The sequence below is a fragment of the Vanessa atalanta genome, chromosome 30 (assembly GCF_905147765.1).
Source record: "Vanessa atalanta chromosome 30, ilVanAtal1.2, whole genome shotgun sequence".
Taxonomy (NCBI): Eukaryota; Metazoa; Arthropoda; class Insecta; order Lepidoptera; family Nymphalidae; genus Vanessa; species Vanessa atalanta.
This window is the reverse complement of record NC_061900.1, coordinates 5,279,671-5,294,816: the sequence shown is the minus strand read 5'-3', so window position 1 is coordinate 5,294,816 and position 15,146 is coordinate 5,279,671. Positions and strand designations below refer to the sequence as shown.

General features: G+C 45.5%; 1 protein-coding gene and 1 long non-coding RNA gene across 2 annotated transcripts in view; both read left to right on the top strand.

The window, feature by feature from the left end:
- The window catches only part of LOC125075433 (BTB/POZ domain-containing protein 7), a 43,033-nt gene that overhangs the window by 14,896 nt on the left and 12,991 nt on the right, over positions 1-15,146 (top strand). The window contains exons 11-28 of the mRNA XM_047687173.1: positions 471-603; positions 675-746; positions 1,131-1,204; positions 1,300-1,425; positions 1,827-2,023; positions 2,117-2,268; positions 2,690-2,812; positions 3,182-3,317; positions 3,390-3,541; positions 3,626-3,711; positions 4,011-4,085; positions 4,555-4,613; positions 5,009-5,072; positions 5,161-5,360; positions 5,704-5,763; positions 5,855-5,901; positions 6,481-6,544; positions 7,133-7,198. Of these exons, the coding sequence (XP_047543129.1) occupies positions 471-603; positions 675-746; positions 1,131-1,204; positions 1,300-1,425; positions 1,827-2,023; positions 2,117-2,268; positions 2,690-2,812; positions 3,182-3,317; positions 3,390-3,541; positions 3,626-3,711; positions 4,011-4,085; positions 4,555-4,613; positions 5,009-5,072; positions 5,161-5,360; positions 5,704-5,763; positions 5,855-5,901; positions 6,481-6,544; positions 7,133-7,198 (1,886 nt within the window). The remainder of the gene's footprint in view (positions 1-470; positions 604-674; positions 747-1,130; positions 1,205-1,299; positions 1,426-1,826; positions 2,024-2,116; positions 2,269-2,689; positions 2,813-3,181; positions 3,318-3,389; positions 3,542-3,625; positions 3,712-4,010; positions 4,086-4,554; positions 4,614-5,008; positions 5,073-5,160; positions 5,361-5,703; positions 5,764-5,854; positions 5,902-6,480; positions 6,545-7,132; positions 7,199-15,146) is intronic.
- On the top strand, positions 7,861-9,875 carry LOC125075328. Its single transcript, XR_007120197.1, has 3 exons — positions 7,861-8,029; positions 8,532-8,608; positions 9,189-9,875. It is a non-coding gene; the product is annotated as an uncharacterized LOC125075328 (long non-coding RNA).

The following is a 15,146-nucleotide window of genomic DNA, read 5'->3' as shown; positions in this document are numbered from 1 at the left end:
TATTGGCGTAAGGGCCGTAATAACTTAGTTCCGAATGTTGGTGGCGCATTGGAGATATGAGGACCAATTAAAACTTCTTACGGGCGCCACCAATGTACGGGTGGTGGCGTCTTAATATTCCATAGGAAAAAGTTACCACTGGTTTGAAATGTAGATCCCAGCGAGAATAACTACCGGAAAATCTGTTCTATCAGATTGATGAGTTGTGTTAGTGTTTTGGATTTGTGCGTAATTTTATTATTATATATGCGCTATTTTAAACCGCTATTATTTACCATAGAGAGCGTTCTCGAAATAGAAGCAAGAAACGAAATGAAATAATAATGACATACCGTCGAGTTCGACGTATACGACGCACTTTTGTATAAACGCAACCGATCAAACAAAATCCGAATCTATGGTGCACGAAATACGGCCCATTTCAGTCAGCAGGTGTAAAGTGTATAAACGTGTGTTGACGTCCCGAGCAGGAGCGTGATGTCGCGGCGCGGGGCGGGCGGCGCGGGCGGCGCGGGCGGCGCGGGCGGCGCGGTGTGCGTGGACGAGAAGGTGCTGCCGCGCCGGTTCGCGCGCGCGCTGCTGCACGCCGCCTACACCGACCAGGTACTCTGACCGTACCGAGGGAGCGTCGGCAAAAGAAAACAATAACATGAGCGACACTTGAAACGTTCCAGGTGGATCTCACGCTGATCGGAAGGAACTCGTCGTCCCCGTCGTCCACGGGAAGCGGCACCAACGGCGGCACGGTGAGTTTATTTCTGAATACCGTATATACACTGCTAGTGGTCGAAATCCGAGTATGAACGTTATGTTGATTTTTTTTATTGATAATTAAATTTTGTTAACAAAAGCAAATCGGTTCACAAATAGAAAACAAAAATTAAAAGCAATAAAATAAATATTGTAAACATAAAACCTGCAAATGTCTCATTGCCAAGCGAAAACCCCCTCTCTTCCTTTTAAGGAGATATGGAGTGTACACCGCGCAGCTCCAATTCTGGTCGGTGGATAAACATGAGACAGAATTTCATTGGGTTTGAACCCGCAATCATCGGTTGAGATCCACCTCGGCTTGAATTAATATTGCCTGAAAATATTCGTTGATTTTACTAATCCGGTTGTGTGTTTAGCTCCGAGGAAGCGGCCCGAGAGGCTCGTCCATACAGATGTTGGACGACGCGTTTCAGCTGTACGAGATCGCGAGGTGAGATAACCTACACCAATATCAGTGAGGCGAGGAACTCGGCCGGTCTACGAGGAAGGCGGCGGGAGAGCTCACCGAGCGGACGTGTGTCGCAGGTTCCTGGAGATGCCGATCGTGGCGCAGGGCTGCGAGGACGCGGCGGCGCGCGCGCTGTCGGCCGACACGCTGCCGCACGCGCTGCGCTGGGCCGCCGCGCCGCACGCCTCCGCCTGGCTGCACCGGTACGCGCGCACGCACGCACGCACGCATACACGCGTATACTGCAAGCACACACCATACACGCACGCATACATACACGCGTATACTGCAAGCACACACCATGCACGCACGCATACATACACGCGTATACTGCACGCACGCACACCACGACTTTTCCCTCTGCTCCTCTTTCTTTCTATCTCTTTTTTATTCAGTTTTATTTAGTTTTATTAAAGCTTAATTTCTTAATGTCATAAGTCACACGATAAATTAATATTATTCAAACTTGTATTTAAACAGCTCAGTATGAAACATAATACCGATGTTCAGCAGCCCGACGCGGGTACGGTTGACAAAAGAATGCGTCTAATTGCGATTCACAAGTGCAGACAAGCAAATGATTCGATGTGTGGCTGCGTTGCAGGCAGGCGATGCGCTTCCTGCGCGACGAGTTCCCGGCGGTGATGGCGGCCAGCGCGGCGGCGCGCCTGCCGCACGGCGCGCTGTGCGCCGCGCTCGCCTCGCCCTTCCTGCAGGCCAGCGAGGCGCAGGCGCTGCGGGCGCTGCTGCGCTGGGCCGAGCGCGCCGCGCAGCCGCCGCGCCCGAGTCAGCTGGCCAACGGTGCGCCCCCCCCCCCGTCCCCGTCCCCGTCCCCCCGTGCGAGCGACCGCCTCGGCCGAGAGCGACTGTGCTAACGCGCCCGCCCGCCCGCAGAGCCCAACCTGGTGTGGCACACGACGCACGCGCGGCGCGGCGCGCGCGGCCGGCGCGGCCCGCCCGACGCGGCGCTGCGCGAGGCGCTGCAGGACCTGCTGCCGCTGCTGCGCCTCGAGCACCTGCCGCCCGACTGCGACGTGCTGCAGCAGGTCTGCCGCAATCGATTCGCGTGTCAGAGATATTGTTACTTCGATTGTGACAATATTGGGGGCGATTTTTTCTGAAATAATTGCTAATATTTCTATTTACCCCTTAAAATTTACCTTAAGCTCGTGCCAGTAGTGGGAACGACTACGACTCCAGAGACCAGAATCGAACCTGCGACTCTGTGCTGTGCTGTCCGAATGATATTTATATAATAAATAATTTAGAAGACTTTTTAAATGAAATAAATAAATAAGCAATAACCTATTTCACGAGTGATTGATGTAAATTCTGAATCGTGTCCAAAGAAATGTCGACCGCTTACAGTTTAAGTGGGGGGGGGGGACTGTTTGACGTAACGAGTTCCACTTTGACATGTTATGACATGAAACGAGATCAGATGACCGCTAGTCCATAATCGCGCAGGCCGTCCGGCGCGGCATCGTGTCGGCGCCGGCGCCGTCGGAGCGCGGCTCGGCGGACGCGTGGCTCGGCCGCGGCGCCTTCCGCCCGCCGCGCTGCTTCCTGCCCTACCTCGACGAGATCAAGGTACGGACGGACGGACGGACGCACTTGTTGGCCAGCCAAGTTTAAACGTTCTGTCGGTCACACACGAAGTAGACTTAATAGTTTTGAGCTAGTGTAGTTAGGTTCCGCCCACTCATCAGATGTTTGAGAGTATCCAGTAATGTCGTGTTCCGGTGTGAGGGCGAGTGAGCCAGTGTAGCTACAGGCACAAGGGACGTAACATTTTAGTTCTCAAGGTCGGTGGTGTTGTAAGGAATGGTTCATATTGCTTACGTCTCTTGACACAATACTAACAACGAGTCCTTAGACAGTCACCAGACGTATCGCCCACTCGCTCCGGCCCACCTAGACTCCGTCGAAACCATACATATAAAGCCGGTCGGCCCGCAGGCGCTGCTGGAGGACCAGGCGCTGCCCGAGGCCGAGCTGGCGCGCGCGCGGCTGCGGCTGGCGCAGCGCATCCCCGACACGCTGTACATGGTGGCGGCGGCGCGGCGCCAGCACGACGCCGACGGTACGCAGCCCGGCGATCGCTCGCTCCGCCCGAGCGAGCGCGGCGCCGCCGCCGTGCGTAACGAGTACCATTGCCCCGTTGCAGGCGCGCAGGCCGTGTCGGACGGCGCGCGCGCGTGCGTGTCGGCGCGCACGCTGGGCGCGCTGCGCGCCCGCGCCGCCGAGCTGCGCGCCGCCGCGCCCGCGCAGCGCGCGCTGCGCCTGCACGCGCCCGACACCGCGCTCGTGCGCCGACAGGTACGCGCCGTGTCTCTGCGGTCGACCGGAATCCTCGAACGTTGAAGTAACGATAGCGTTAAAGTAACTCGTTTGCGACCGCAGATAGCGTTGCGCGCGGTCCGAGAGATGTCGCTCCCGGACTCGTGCGCCGAGCTGCTGCTCAGCGAGACGGACGCGCCCGAGGACAGGTGCGCCAAAGATATATTTCATTTTCGCATATATACACATATACAATATATTTATAGTACATGTTCAAGAATTGTTACTAAGAATATATGGGAGAAAAGGAAGCCAGACAGCCTGACGCCGTAACGCGTTACGTAACGAAGCGGTTCACCCCCCCCATAAGAGGTTATCACCTCAAAATATATTCTCAATTATATATTTCTCGGGGGCAGTGATTTTTTGCTCTACTACGATACATTAATGGTCATTCGGAACTGATATAAATCGATTAACGTCACCTGTCATCGCGCACGTGTCGCAGGGAGGGCGGCGGGGAGTGGGAGGGGCGCGCCAACACGTCCGCCTCGCGCAGCGACGTCGACGACGACTGCTGCAGGTGACTTTTGAATTTTCCTGTTTTATGGTATCTTTTGTGCTGAAATTGTGTCTATCATAATCCGTCACGACCGGAGAGAGTTCAGGTGCTTTGATAGCGGACCTGATTCTGGAGTTATGGCTTAAAGCGAGAGTCTGGGTTCAAACCTCGAGTCGTCTACAATGATGTTTACATTTGGAAATACAGAATGCAAATAAAGTAGCCACATAATGTTCCGATTTCGCTGACATTTGGATGCATTTGGATACTTACTCGTGCCTCGGAGAGCACGTAAAACCACCAGCCCTTCGCCTGATCCGCTCGTGTTGGGATTGCCCTTCCATTACGAATATGAGTGTCACAAAAACTGGGCGAATCTTCTTTAAGAACGGCTGCTCAGATCGAAGTCGGTCAGGTGTAATCACAGTCCTCCGTCAGGTAGCCTGTCTTATGTATTGTAGTGTATTGAATATTGAATTGAATTTCTCAGATCCGGTTCGGGATCGTTGCGCTGCGCTTCCGGAGGAGCCTCGACGAACGCTTCGCTTGGTATGTTTAACTCTTATATGAAAAAAAAAGGGTGCCAATTTAAAGATGCTTTTGTACGCTTGGATCTTTTAAACTACGGAGCGCATTTTAATGCGGTTTTCATATATAAACAGAGCGATTCGAGAGGAAGGTTTACGTGTAAAATACGTGCATGTTATAGTCGAGAACAGCCGACACCAAGATTGTTTGAATTTTATTTCTTCAATCTAAAATTTGTATATATACCCTTTGTACACGTGTGAAACCGGGAACGGTAGCTAGTTAAGCTGAGATAGTTCCGTATCGTAATAAAGGAGATATGACGCGTCGCACTCGGATTTGTGTGAAGTTTCTCCCGCTGTATATTCTCCTACAAGTCTGATGAAAAATAATATGATCTTTTTTCTTATTCGTAGATAACCAACGCGCTGGAACGTGTCGACGGGAACTTCCGGCCCGACCCCTGGAGTCCCACCACAGGTAATCCATACTGATACAAGTGCGAAAGCAGTTCTACCTGTCCGTATGTCAGACAGTCGAGTCTAATCACCCGCGACCGCCGTTCCAGGAGCGGCAGCTGGAGCCGCGCGCGCCTGTCGGCCGCCGTGCCGGACGTGGCGATGGCGCCCAACGCGAACACGCACCTGCTCACGGCGCGCGACTACCCGCACCCGCACCCGCACCCGCACCCGCACCCGCACCCGCACCCGCACCCGCACCCCGCGCACCCGCACCCGCACCCCGCGCACCAGGCGCTGCACGGAGCAGGTGAGACTGACGATATCAGTTCTAAAGTAATCACTATTATATCAAACTAGCATCCCGCCCCGACTTCACTCGGATGCAGTTCAGTTACAGAGACGGTGATCTTTACTAACTTAAATCATTTAAGCTGAACCCGCTCGAAATTAAAAACTCAATCTTTAGTTCACAAACTAATTTTACCCCTTCGAGGGGTGAATTAAAAAAGCCTGTCTCCTCCCGCGGGACTCGAACTATCTCCGTAATAAATCTCATCTAAATCGGGTGTTATCCTCGTTACAGTTAAAGACTGTAACAAACTGATATAAAGTTAAGTTATACGATAAATACTCAATAGTACCCCCCACAGAGCTGGTGGGAGTGCTGCAGCTGGACCTCGGCGACGGCGCTACCCACACGCCCAGGCCGGGTGAGTGCCTCGACATGTGTCGAATGAAAAGTAAATGGATTTCGCTATCAAGTAGAGATGTCTCATCAAACGTATTGGCCGTCGTCCGCAGGGTCCCGCGCGCAGCGAGCCGCCCGCCAGCACCGCGAGCACTCGCAGGTGAGCGCCCCGGGCCCGCCGCGAGCGCCGTGACGTCACGGATGCACGCTGACGAGAACTATATAATTATACATTGGGCTGTCTGTTCATATGCTCTGTGACGCTAACGTTATGCCCGTTTTTTTAAGTGGTCACCACCGCCCGTAGACAATGGCGCTGTAAGAAATATTAACCATGCCTTACATCACCAATGCGCCACCAACCTTGGGAACTAAGATGTCACGTCCCTTGGGCCTGTAGTTACACTGGCTCACTCACCCTTCAAACCGGAACACAAACATACCAAGTATTGCAGCTTGGCGGCAAAATATCTGATGAGTGAGTGGTACCTACCCAGACGGGCTTGGACAAAGCCCTCCCACCAAGTGTACTCGTATCCGTACGATAATGTTCTGACTCTAAATAGGTACCACCATATATTCTACCGCCAAACAGCAGTACGCTGTATTGTTGCGTTCCGGTCTGAAGGGTCAGCGAGTCAGTGGGACATAAGATCTGAGTTAATAATGGTTAATAGTATACAATAAAAAAGTAGCCTCGCCCAGGAGGCCAATTGACTAACGTGTGGCGTGTGCGCAGGGCGCGTGCGCGCGGCGCGACTCGGACGAGCTGCGCGCGGCCATCGAGCTGTCCGTCATGCGGGGTGAGCCTTACCTTCTCGTTACGGGTTATATAGTGACCTGTATATTACAGACGAGTATCTATTAAACATTAATAATAATATTTTTAATCTGTGTAACATGAACGCTGGCTCGTCATGGCGGCCTTAACGAGTAGATTTATGAAATGGTATAAGAAAAACTGATAAATATCGTTTTAGTTACACACGGCGTAGCTAACGTATGGTGATAGGGGGGCGGGGGGTTTAAGTACATTTGAGATAAGCTGAACATGATACAAATCTAACTAACTAAAAGGTTACATAAAGGATACCCTGTCACAATAATTCTTTTTTTTTTTTTTAATACAATAATTTATTTAGAATTATACCAATACTTTAAAGCTCTAAAGACTCATTGGTCCTTTCGGATCTATACGTGTATAATACGATAAGACCGGCCAATCAGGGGACAGATTGTAATCTAACGGTTTGACTTCGACAGATTGCATTATAGTGAAAAATCATGCGTTACATTGCAATAATATTTCACAGCTTACAATATTTCGACAGATTACAATCTGTCAGATTGTAATCTAACGGTGACGTTTACACACGATGTTGACATTACAGCGTACTCTTCGCTCCAAGTGGCGCGGCGCGGGCCGTCCCATGTCGCCGATCTGCTCCCGCCGCCCGGTACGTCTGACTCACTCGACCACCAACGAAAACATTGCTAAATACAGTCGTCGCTTTCGATCGCCGGATGCGAAACGGTCGAAACTTATCTTATTCAAATTTATAGCAAGTCCTCAAACGGAGAGGAGGCCTTCAGCCCAGCAGTGGAAAAATTTACAGGCTGCTAATGCTGAAATGCTAATGCTAGTCTATTCCTGCCATAATAGGACAAAAAATTAATAAATTACATTTGACAGCAAATGGTCGCGATATGATTGGTCGAGAGCTCGTTTAATCTATGGTCACAAAAATCACTATGGATTCACAAAGATGTTGTTTTTAATTTTGTTCGAATTTTGCAAGTGAAATTAAAGTGGACATAAGTAGTTAAGTGCAATAGTGCTGTATTACAAACAGAGATAAATTCGTCATGAGCTCTCAGTAGCCCGTCACTCAGTGTACTGTCGCATGTGGCGCGTGGCGTCCGGCAGACTTCGCGGGCGTGCGCAGCCGCGCCTCCCCCAGCCCCTCCGCGCTGGCGGCCGCCGGCGCCGCGCCCCCCGCGCCCGCCGCGCCCGCCGCGCGCGCCCGCGGTGAGTGTCGCTTCTGTGTGCTTCCACTTCAGAGCAGCGTTTCAGAATGGAAGAGTTCACTTTGTGATATTTTTGTACGTGCGATTCCAGTGACCGCAACGAGTGGCTCGGACGGCAGGCGCGGGTGCTCGGTCGCGGGACCGAGTGGGGTCGGGCCGGGCTCCACGCTGAGCGCGGCCCGGAGCAGCGCGAGTCGCAGCCCGAGTCCGAGGCGGAGTCCCTACCCCTTGTACACGCTGTACGCGCAGCGGGACTACAGGTCTTGACGTGCAGTAGTTTTAATTTTATGTTACGATTTTTTGTGAATATGATTGCGTTAAGAGTGTGGTCCTTACGCTTTTCTCCGATACATGAAGGGGGAAAATTAATCAAACTTTAGACTTGCAAGACGTGTTAAGTGCGAGCGTCGCTCGGCGCGGGAGTCACTAGATACCTGTACTGTATACTGATACTGTACCCGATACAGAGGGAACACACTAAATATGGAATTTTAATTTTGATATTTTTCAGCAAATATGTACTAGAATTAAAAAAGTCAACTTTTACCGGGTTCCTTAACCTCTACTTAATAATATAAAATGGATTTTAAAAACCAGTCAAATAGCTTATTATGTGTGTTTCTACCACTGAAAACTTTTCTAGAATTGGTTCCGTCCTTGTAATATTAATAGAGATAAGTCCCGTCCACCAATCGCGAGGGCGCCGCGCCCTATTGTGTGTATTAGTGAGTAAACCCTAATGGTGCCCGTTGTGTATTCCAGCCGGTCGGAGAGCTACGGGCGGTCGGGCCGGAGCCGCGGACACAGCCCCGCGTACGCGTGACCACCGACCTCGCACGGTGAGACATACATATTACCGGCACTTTACCTGGGGACACAACACCTCAGCTCTCGAGGTTGGTGACACGTGTCTATGGGCGGTGGTGACCACTTATTAATAAGTGACCACTAGACAATCTCGCTGTTAATAATGATCAACGGGCTTTGAGTGTAGAGGTTGTTTATGGATTAGTTAAATAATGCTATCTCTTTCGCACGTCAAATCGTTGATAACAGTAAGAGTACTCTACGCTTATAAACAAGGCCGTGATTAAGTTATTTTATATGACGTAGGTAGGCGGACTGGCAGATGTGCCTCCTGATTGTAAGTGGTCACCATCGCCCATAGACAATGGCGGTGTGAGAAATGTCCCATACATCACCAATGCGTCACCAACCTCGGGAACTAAGATGTTATGTCCCTTGTGCCTGTAGTTACACTGGCTCACTCACCCTTCAAACCGGAATTAAACAATACTGGGTACCAGACGGGCTTGCAAACAGCCCTGCCGCCAAGTAAATAAATCCCGCCACTGTGCTAAGATGATGGGGGGGGGGGGCGTCTACAGTTAAATAATGATTTATAATTGCTTTCCACAGATGGAGTCTAACAGGACAGACTGACCGATCGGTGTACGGAGCTGTCCCGCGCCACTCGTAGCGTTACGTCAATGATCTCACCGTCGCGTGTTGGTGCGTGAGCGGCACCATCAACACCAGCGACGACAACAACGAATACTCGATATCGTCGTAGGTTAACGAACAATCGACGGATCAGTGCCTACAAGCTAACGGAGGAGTTTTAGCTAACTTTTCTGGAACTTTGGGTGTACAGTGGAGAGTGTATTCAGTGGACATATGTTGGGGTAACTGTTTGTTGCAAGCTTTTATTTAACCGGTTTCAACGTTGAAGCCCCGTGTGTTGTTGAGTTTATTATTGAGTTTATTAGTTTATTCAACTAATGGACTATCTAACACCAAAATGAACTAAGAGCCCTATCAAAGCGCCACTTACCGCGTGTAAATTGGACCATCCATGGAGTCGCTCAAAACATAAAACATTTTATCGAAACAGTTCAGTCGTCCAGTCCCTATTAGAAAACCCGTGACAATCGCTTCGAGAACTATTATAAAAGATTTATGATATCGGTAAACACGTTACCAACTCATGGCGTGGCTCATAGGGATTCATTTGTTATATATAGACAGGCCCTCGCTCGGGTGTCCCTTTTCCTTCAATAAATATTTTAGACCTTCTAAGGTGCCTCACCGGCTGGCTGTTAGCACTTGCTGGATCAAGACGCGCCTGCGTTACGTTTAGTGTTAACAAAAAGAGTCTATCTCACGTTACAATAACTCAGAAGTTTACGTGCGTACGCGTTGGTTTTCCACTGTTAAAACAGAAAATTAATTAAGTAATCATTAAAAGTTAGTTTCAAGGTTATTCGAAATTCCCTTGAATGATGTCAGGTGTTAAGATATATTTTATTATCTTTACATATTTTGTAACTAGTTGAACCTGCGACTTTAACCGCGTGCCATTTATAAAACAAAATACATACAAACTATCTCCATACAAAGTTTCATCTATATCGGTTCATCAGTTGAAGCGTGAAGAGGTGACGGACAGACTTTCGCATTTATGGTAGTAGTATAGATATCGATTCGTCGGTACGTGTATGTGCCAGTGACTGGCAAAAGGGCTGGACCCGTTTTGATGATTTTTGTGTGCGTTTGATCGTCTGGGACGATTAGATTAGACCCAATGTATACACATTTAACGTTTGAGGACTAATTTTGATTCTATTTAAGTCTAAATAGTATTCATTCGAGTGGATTCTTATAAGAGTCAACTGTTACACGGGCCACAAGTCCTATAAGTAGATTCTACTGCAAAGAACCGTCAAGAAACTACAGTAATCAGTTACCCCAACATTGTATATGTCAGAGAACTATGAATGTTATCACTTAAATTTGGAGCCGAAACCAATACAGGCCGGAATCGAAACTGCCGTCATAATATTAATGTCGACCACTTAAGAGATATGATTTTTATGTACAAATGTATTCGCCATTTTTTTCTGTGTGTTTATTTTTAACCGACTTCAAAGACTTGTAAATAAATAGTGTTGGAACGAAGTTGCTTCCGCTATACGAAACGAAAACGATAAATTTCTTATTAAAATATTCCGTGTGGATTAAAACGTTAACAAAAAATGCGTTTTAAATATTATATAAAGTCATATTGATGACTTTTCTGGTCGAGTAGTGTGTACACCGGTCTTCTTGGGTACTCCACTCCGAGGCCCCGGGTTCGATTCCCGGCCGAGTCGATGTATAATAAGTTCATTAGTTTTCTATGGTGTCTTAGGTGTTTGTTGTGCCGTCGTTACTTCTGATTTTCCATCACATGAGTGGTTTAGCTAACATTGGGATCCGAGTAATGCATGTGATGTTGTCCAATATTTATTATTATATACAATTGAGAGAGAAAGTCGCCCGAGGGGGGGGGGGGTGGCTTCATTACTAAAATCTCCACCAGCTCGCTCCACTTAAGCCGCGAAAAAGAACTTCGTTCCAAATGAAGCTGTCCAACAGCAACGATATCGTGGTGGGACCACTCGGACTCCGCACGCAACTCAATATGAAAATTAACCTTAAAATCGTTTCGGACGCTCAGACGAACTGAAGACCAGCTTATGTTGAAGTCGGTTGGGAATACAATACACGAACATTACGAGGCATCCGTATCTTCATTTCAAACGATATTTCTCCGCAACGTTTTCGTACGTAACGCTCGCGGGCAACTTTTTCGAGTTTTATTTCTTACTGATGGTTCTCTTACGTTTTAGTAAAGACGAGTTAGTGGCGACGGACGGACGGCGATGTTAAGTTATAAATATTGTAAATAAAGTGTATACTTGTGAAATTGTATGATAACGTAAGCTAAGCGATTGTAATCCTTAATTATATATAAACTAAGATTCATTATTGAATAATTGTTGACTTGTTCCGTTGATCAGTTCGAGTATCGTAAAACCCGCATTTAAAATAAATTGTAATAAATACTTTTTTATGAAACGTTTTTTGTTTTTACGTTTGAGAGTTGAACTGCTCGTCGATATTCCAGGGGTCGGTGTGGATGGCGTCTTTGTTGGTGGGGTTTCATTATTAAAACATGGTCGTCATCGTAAAAGTTCAGACATTCATTTTAATTAAATCTTTTATATATTCTAATCTTAAGAGAATTCCAGCAATATAATAATTTTGACACTGAAGACAGAGCTTGATTCATCTGTGATATTCGCTATGGATTGGCGATTGGCGTTTTGAACGTCGACGGAACTGTTATCGGAGTTATGAAATAAGTAGTTAGGTTCAGATATATTAATCGTAAACTCTCAGTAGTGCACAATGTAGCCGAGTTTTTAGCGAATCGCATGAAGTACGTAAATCCTTCTTCTAAAATGTCAAAGGGTGACATGCTGTAGACTACAATAACAATGATGATATTTGAAGCTATCAAAACATTTTCACAAGTGTTACGAAATTGTTACAGCATCGACCTTAATAAGGACTCCTCATAAACTTAGCGACAGTCACCAATATAAGGAGTGGAGGTAAACAGACCTTAGATATACATAATGCTATAATACACGACAAACAGACATGACTGAAATATCTTTATAATACACTTAAACACTAGTGTGATTAAATTTTACAATCGAAATTCCAACTTCGCTGACGTTCAAAACTTACGCGTCTTCGCGAATCCACAATAGTAAACTAGTGTCTATAGAATACCCCACCGCTGATTAAAGGGCTCCTCTCCCTTTTGAGGAAGTTTGGAGCTGATCAAACGAGGATTGGGGGATGCACATGTGGCAGAATTTCATTGAAATTAGACACATTCATGTTTCGAAGATCCTTAACGATGTTTGAATTATAAACGCAAGTATAGCTCGTGAATATTCAGCGGTGCTTTCTGGGTTTGAACACGCAATCACCGGTTAAGATGCACGCTTTCCAACCACTGGGTCATCTCTGCTTAATAATGAATCTATAATTCATAGCAAATATCATAGACTATCCAAGACCTCGACAAGTCACGTCAAAGTTATTCTCGACCCTCTCGTGTCTCGGTTTGAATACTATTGCTTTGTCTATTATGAAAAGTCTGAGTCATTTATTTAACAAATATAATTAAACAATTCTTCATTTAAACGCTAACAGAAACTTCTCTTCGAAAATGAATCTTCTATCAACTGATACAAGACTGACTTTTAAATCGACACTTATTTCTGAAACTATTAAATACTTATGTATCGAAGCTTCCATCTCGCACCATCTTGGAAGATCTCTATGAGTGGGAGAGAGACAGCAAATGACAGTTGCCTATGCGTACTGCACACAAAAAAACCAAAGTTTTTTTTTAATTGTATGAAAATATCAAATTTCTTGCAAGCAGCGCAAAGCTGTGATTTGTTACATATAATTAAGGATGTTATATCGCGTGACGGTTACAGTTTTTGTATCTTGTAATGTTACATGTTAATTTAATTTATTAAGTTTGACTCAAAAAACAAATTACAGTATATTTTGAAATGTGAATTATGTTATTTAATTGAAAACTAAAATTTAAGGCTTTAGTTGGACACGTTGTTTAGGCGGTGTTTAGTGTACCGTCTGTATTAAGATTTTGATATCGTTTGACTAATAATCCATACTAAGATTGTAAATACGAAAGTAACTCTGTCTGTCTGTTGTTATTGCAAACTACTGAACCGAATTTGATGAAATTTGGTAGGTATTAAGCGAGCTTAAACTTCAAGGACAGCTGAAGACCAGAAGAAGCCGAAGATCTTTAGCAAAATATAGCGGGTTCAGCGATAGCGCTGCTTGCAATTTATCGTGCTTTTGAAGTGTAAAAATCTACCATTTAAATTAAAACGGTGCAGTGGAATTCGCTCCAAATGTAACTAAGCACCCATTAAACAACGTTACACTTAAAGACCTAAATCTGTATACAAGCAATAAACTATGTAAATATATTTTAGGATATTTTTTTATTCTTAAGATTATTATATTTAGGTAAATGGACTGCCTTTATAAATACGCACTGTAAGAGTATGAACACTTGAGGTATCCCTAGCGCCTACACTGGCTTACTGACGATTTAAACTGAAACCAAGAAATACAAAAAGTGATGAATCTATTTCAATCACAAGAGGATGAAACCTAAATAAACGACATTTGACCTTGAATTGAGGCGACGTCATTGGTCGAGAGCTCAATTAATCGTTGAAAATAGACACATGCAGGTTTCCTCACGATGTTTTTCCTTTACCGCCGAGCACGAGATGAATTTTAAACACAAAATAAGCACATGAAAATTTAGTGGTGCCTGCCTGGGTTTGAATCCGAAATCATCGGTTAAGATGCACGCGTTCTAACCACTGGGCCATCTCGGCTCAAATTCCAATTAACTCCTTAAGTATTGTCACTTAAATTTTACTTGCAAAGTTTCGATAACACCTTAGCTGAACCACAAAACGCATTTTTTCACGAATCCATAATAAATATCTCTGATTATTTAGATGATGATGTCATGTCAATTCTGGACAAAGTTGTTCATTGATCAACTCCTGCCATTGGATTGGACTACGGACTGTCGGGTGTGAGTATAGACAGCGATAATGTGCGAGTGAGAGGCGAATAGAAGCGACGCCATTGTCGTTTCTACATCCACACGGATAGTATACATTATTTAATGTCAATGTTTCAAAAACTGTAACACATTTATTTAAGTAACTATTTATTATCTTGTAACATAACGTAAGCTAGCGAACGGTAGCCGCGACCAATCTACGGAGATCTATTTATAATATGTACATATATGATGTGATTTAATATGGAGAGAGTGGGGGGGAACACGGGCTGGACGTATGCATTATTCTTAATAAATAAAATTTAATTTTTAACAATAAAATATTCATAACTAAAGTTTTTTTGTAAGTCTGTCTTTCAATACCAAAATGAATGCTTTATATATAACCTTATTCCACCTGCGCGAAACCGGCGTTAGGTAAAGTTTTAATAAAGTTCCACTAAACACTCATAAATATAAATATAAAAGATACTGTCTATGATCTATTGTTTTATCTGGAATTTGTAAAAAAACATAGACCTAGGTAAACCCACTGTTCTCAAACGTTAATTCAAATTGAGAAATTACATTTAATTCTCTCGTATTGATTGATATTTTCTTATAAAATTGTTTAATTTTGAGTTAAGTTTAAAGCTGTCTTTGAAGAAATTTAAAGTGATATATCTTAAGTAAATTATACCAGTTTGCTATGAGACCCCTACGAGAGTGACAAGGGGAGGGGGTTGTAACATTAAGCTCAGAGCATTGTTTCAATTTACAAGACTATTATTATTAAAAAAAAATCAGTTTAAGTTTTCTGTGAAATAAAACTGTTTGATCTATACAAAGTCTTAGGGGTTGATCATCCATCAAGACTTTGAGAGAGATGTCAGCATAAACAGCCTATGAAC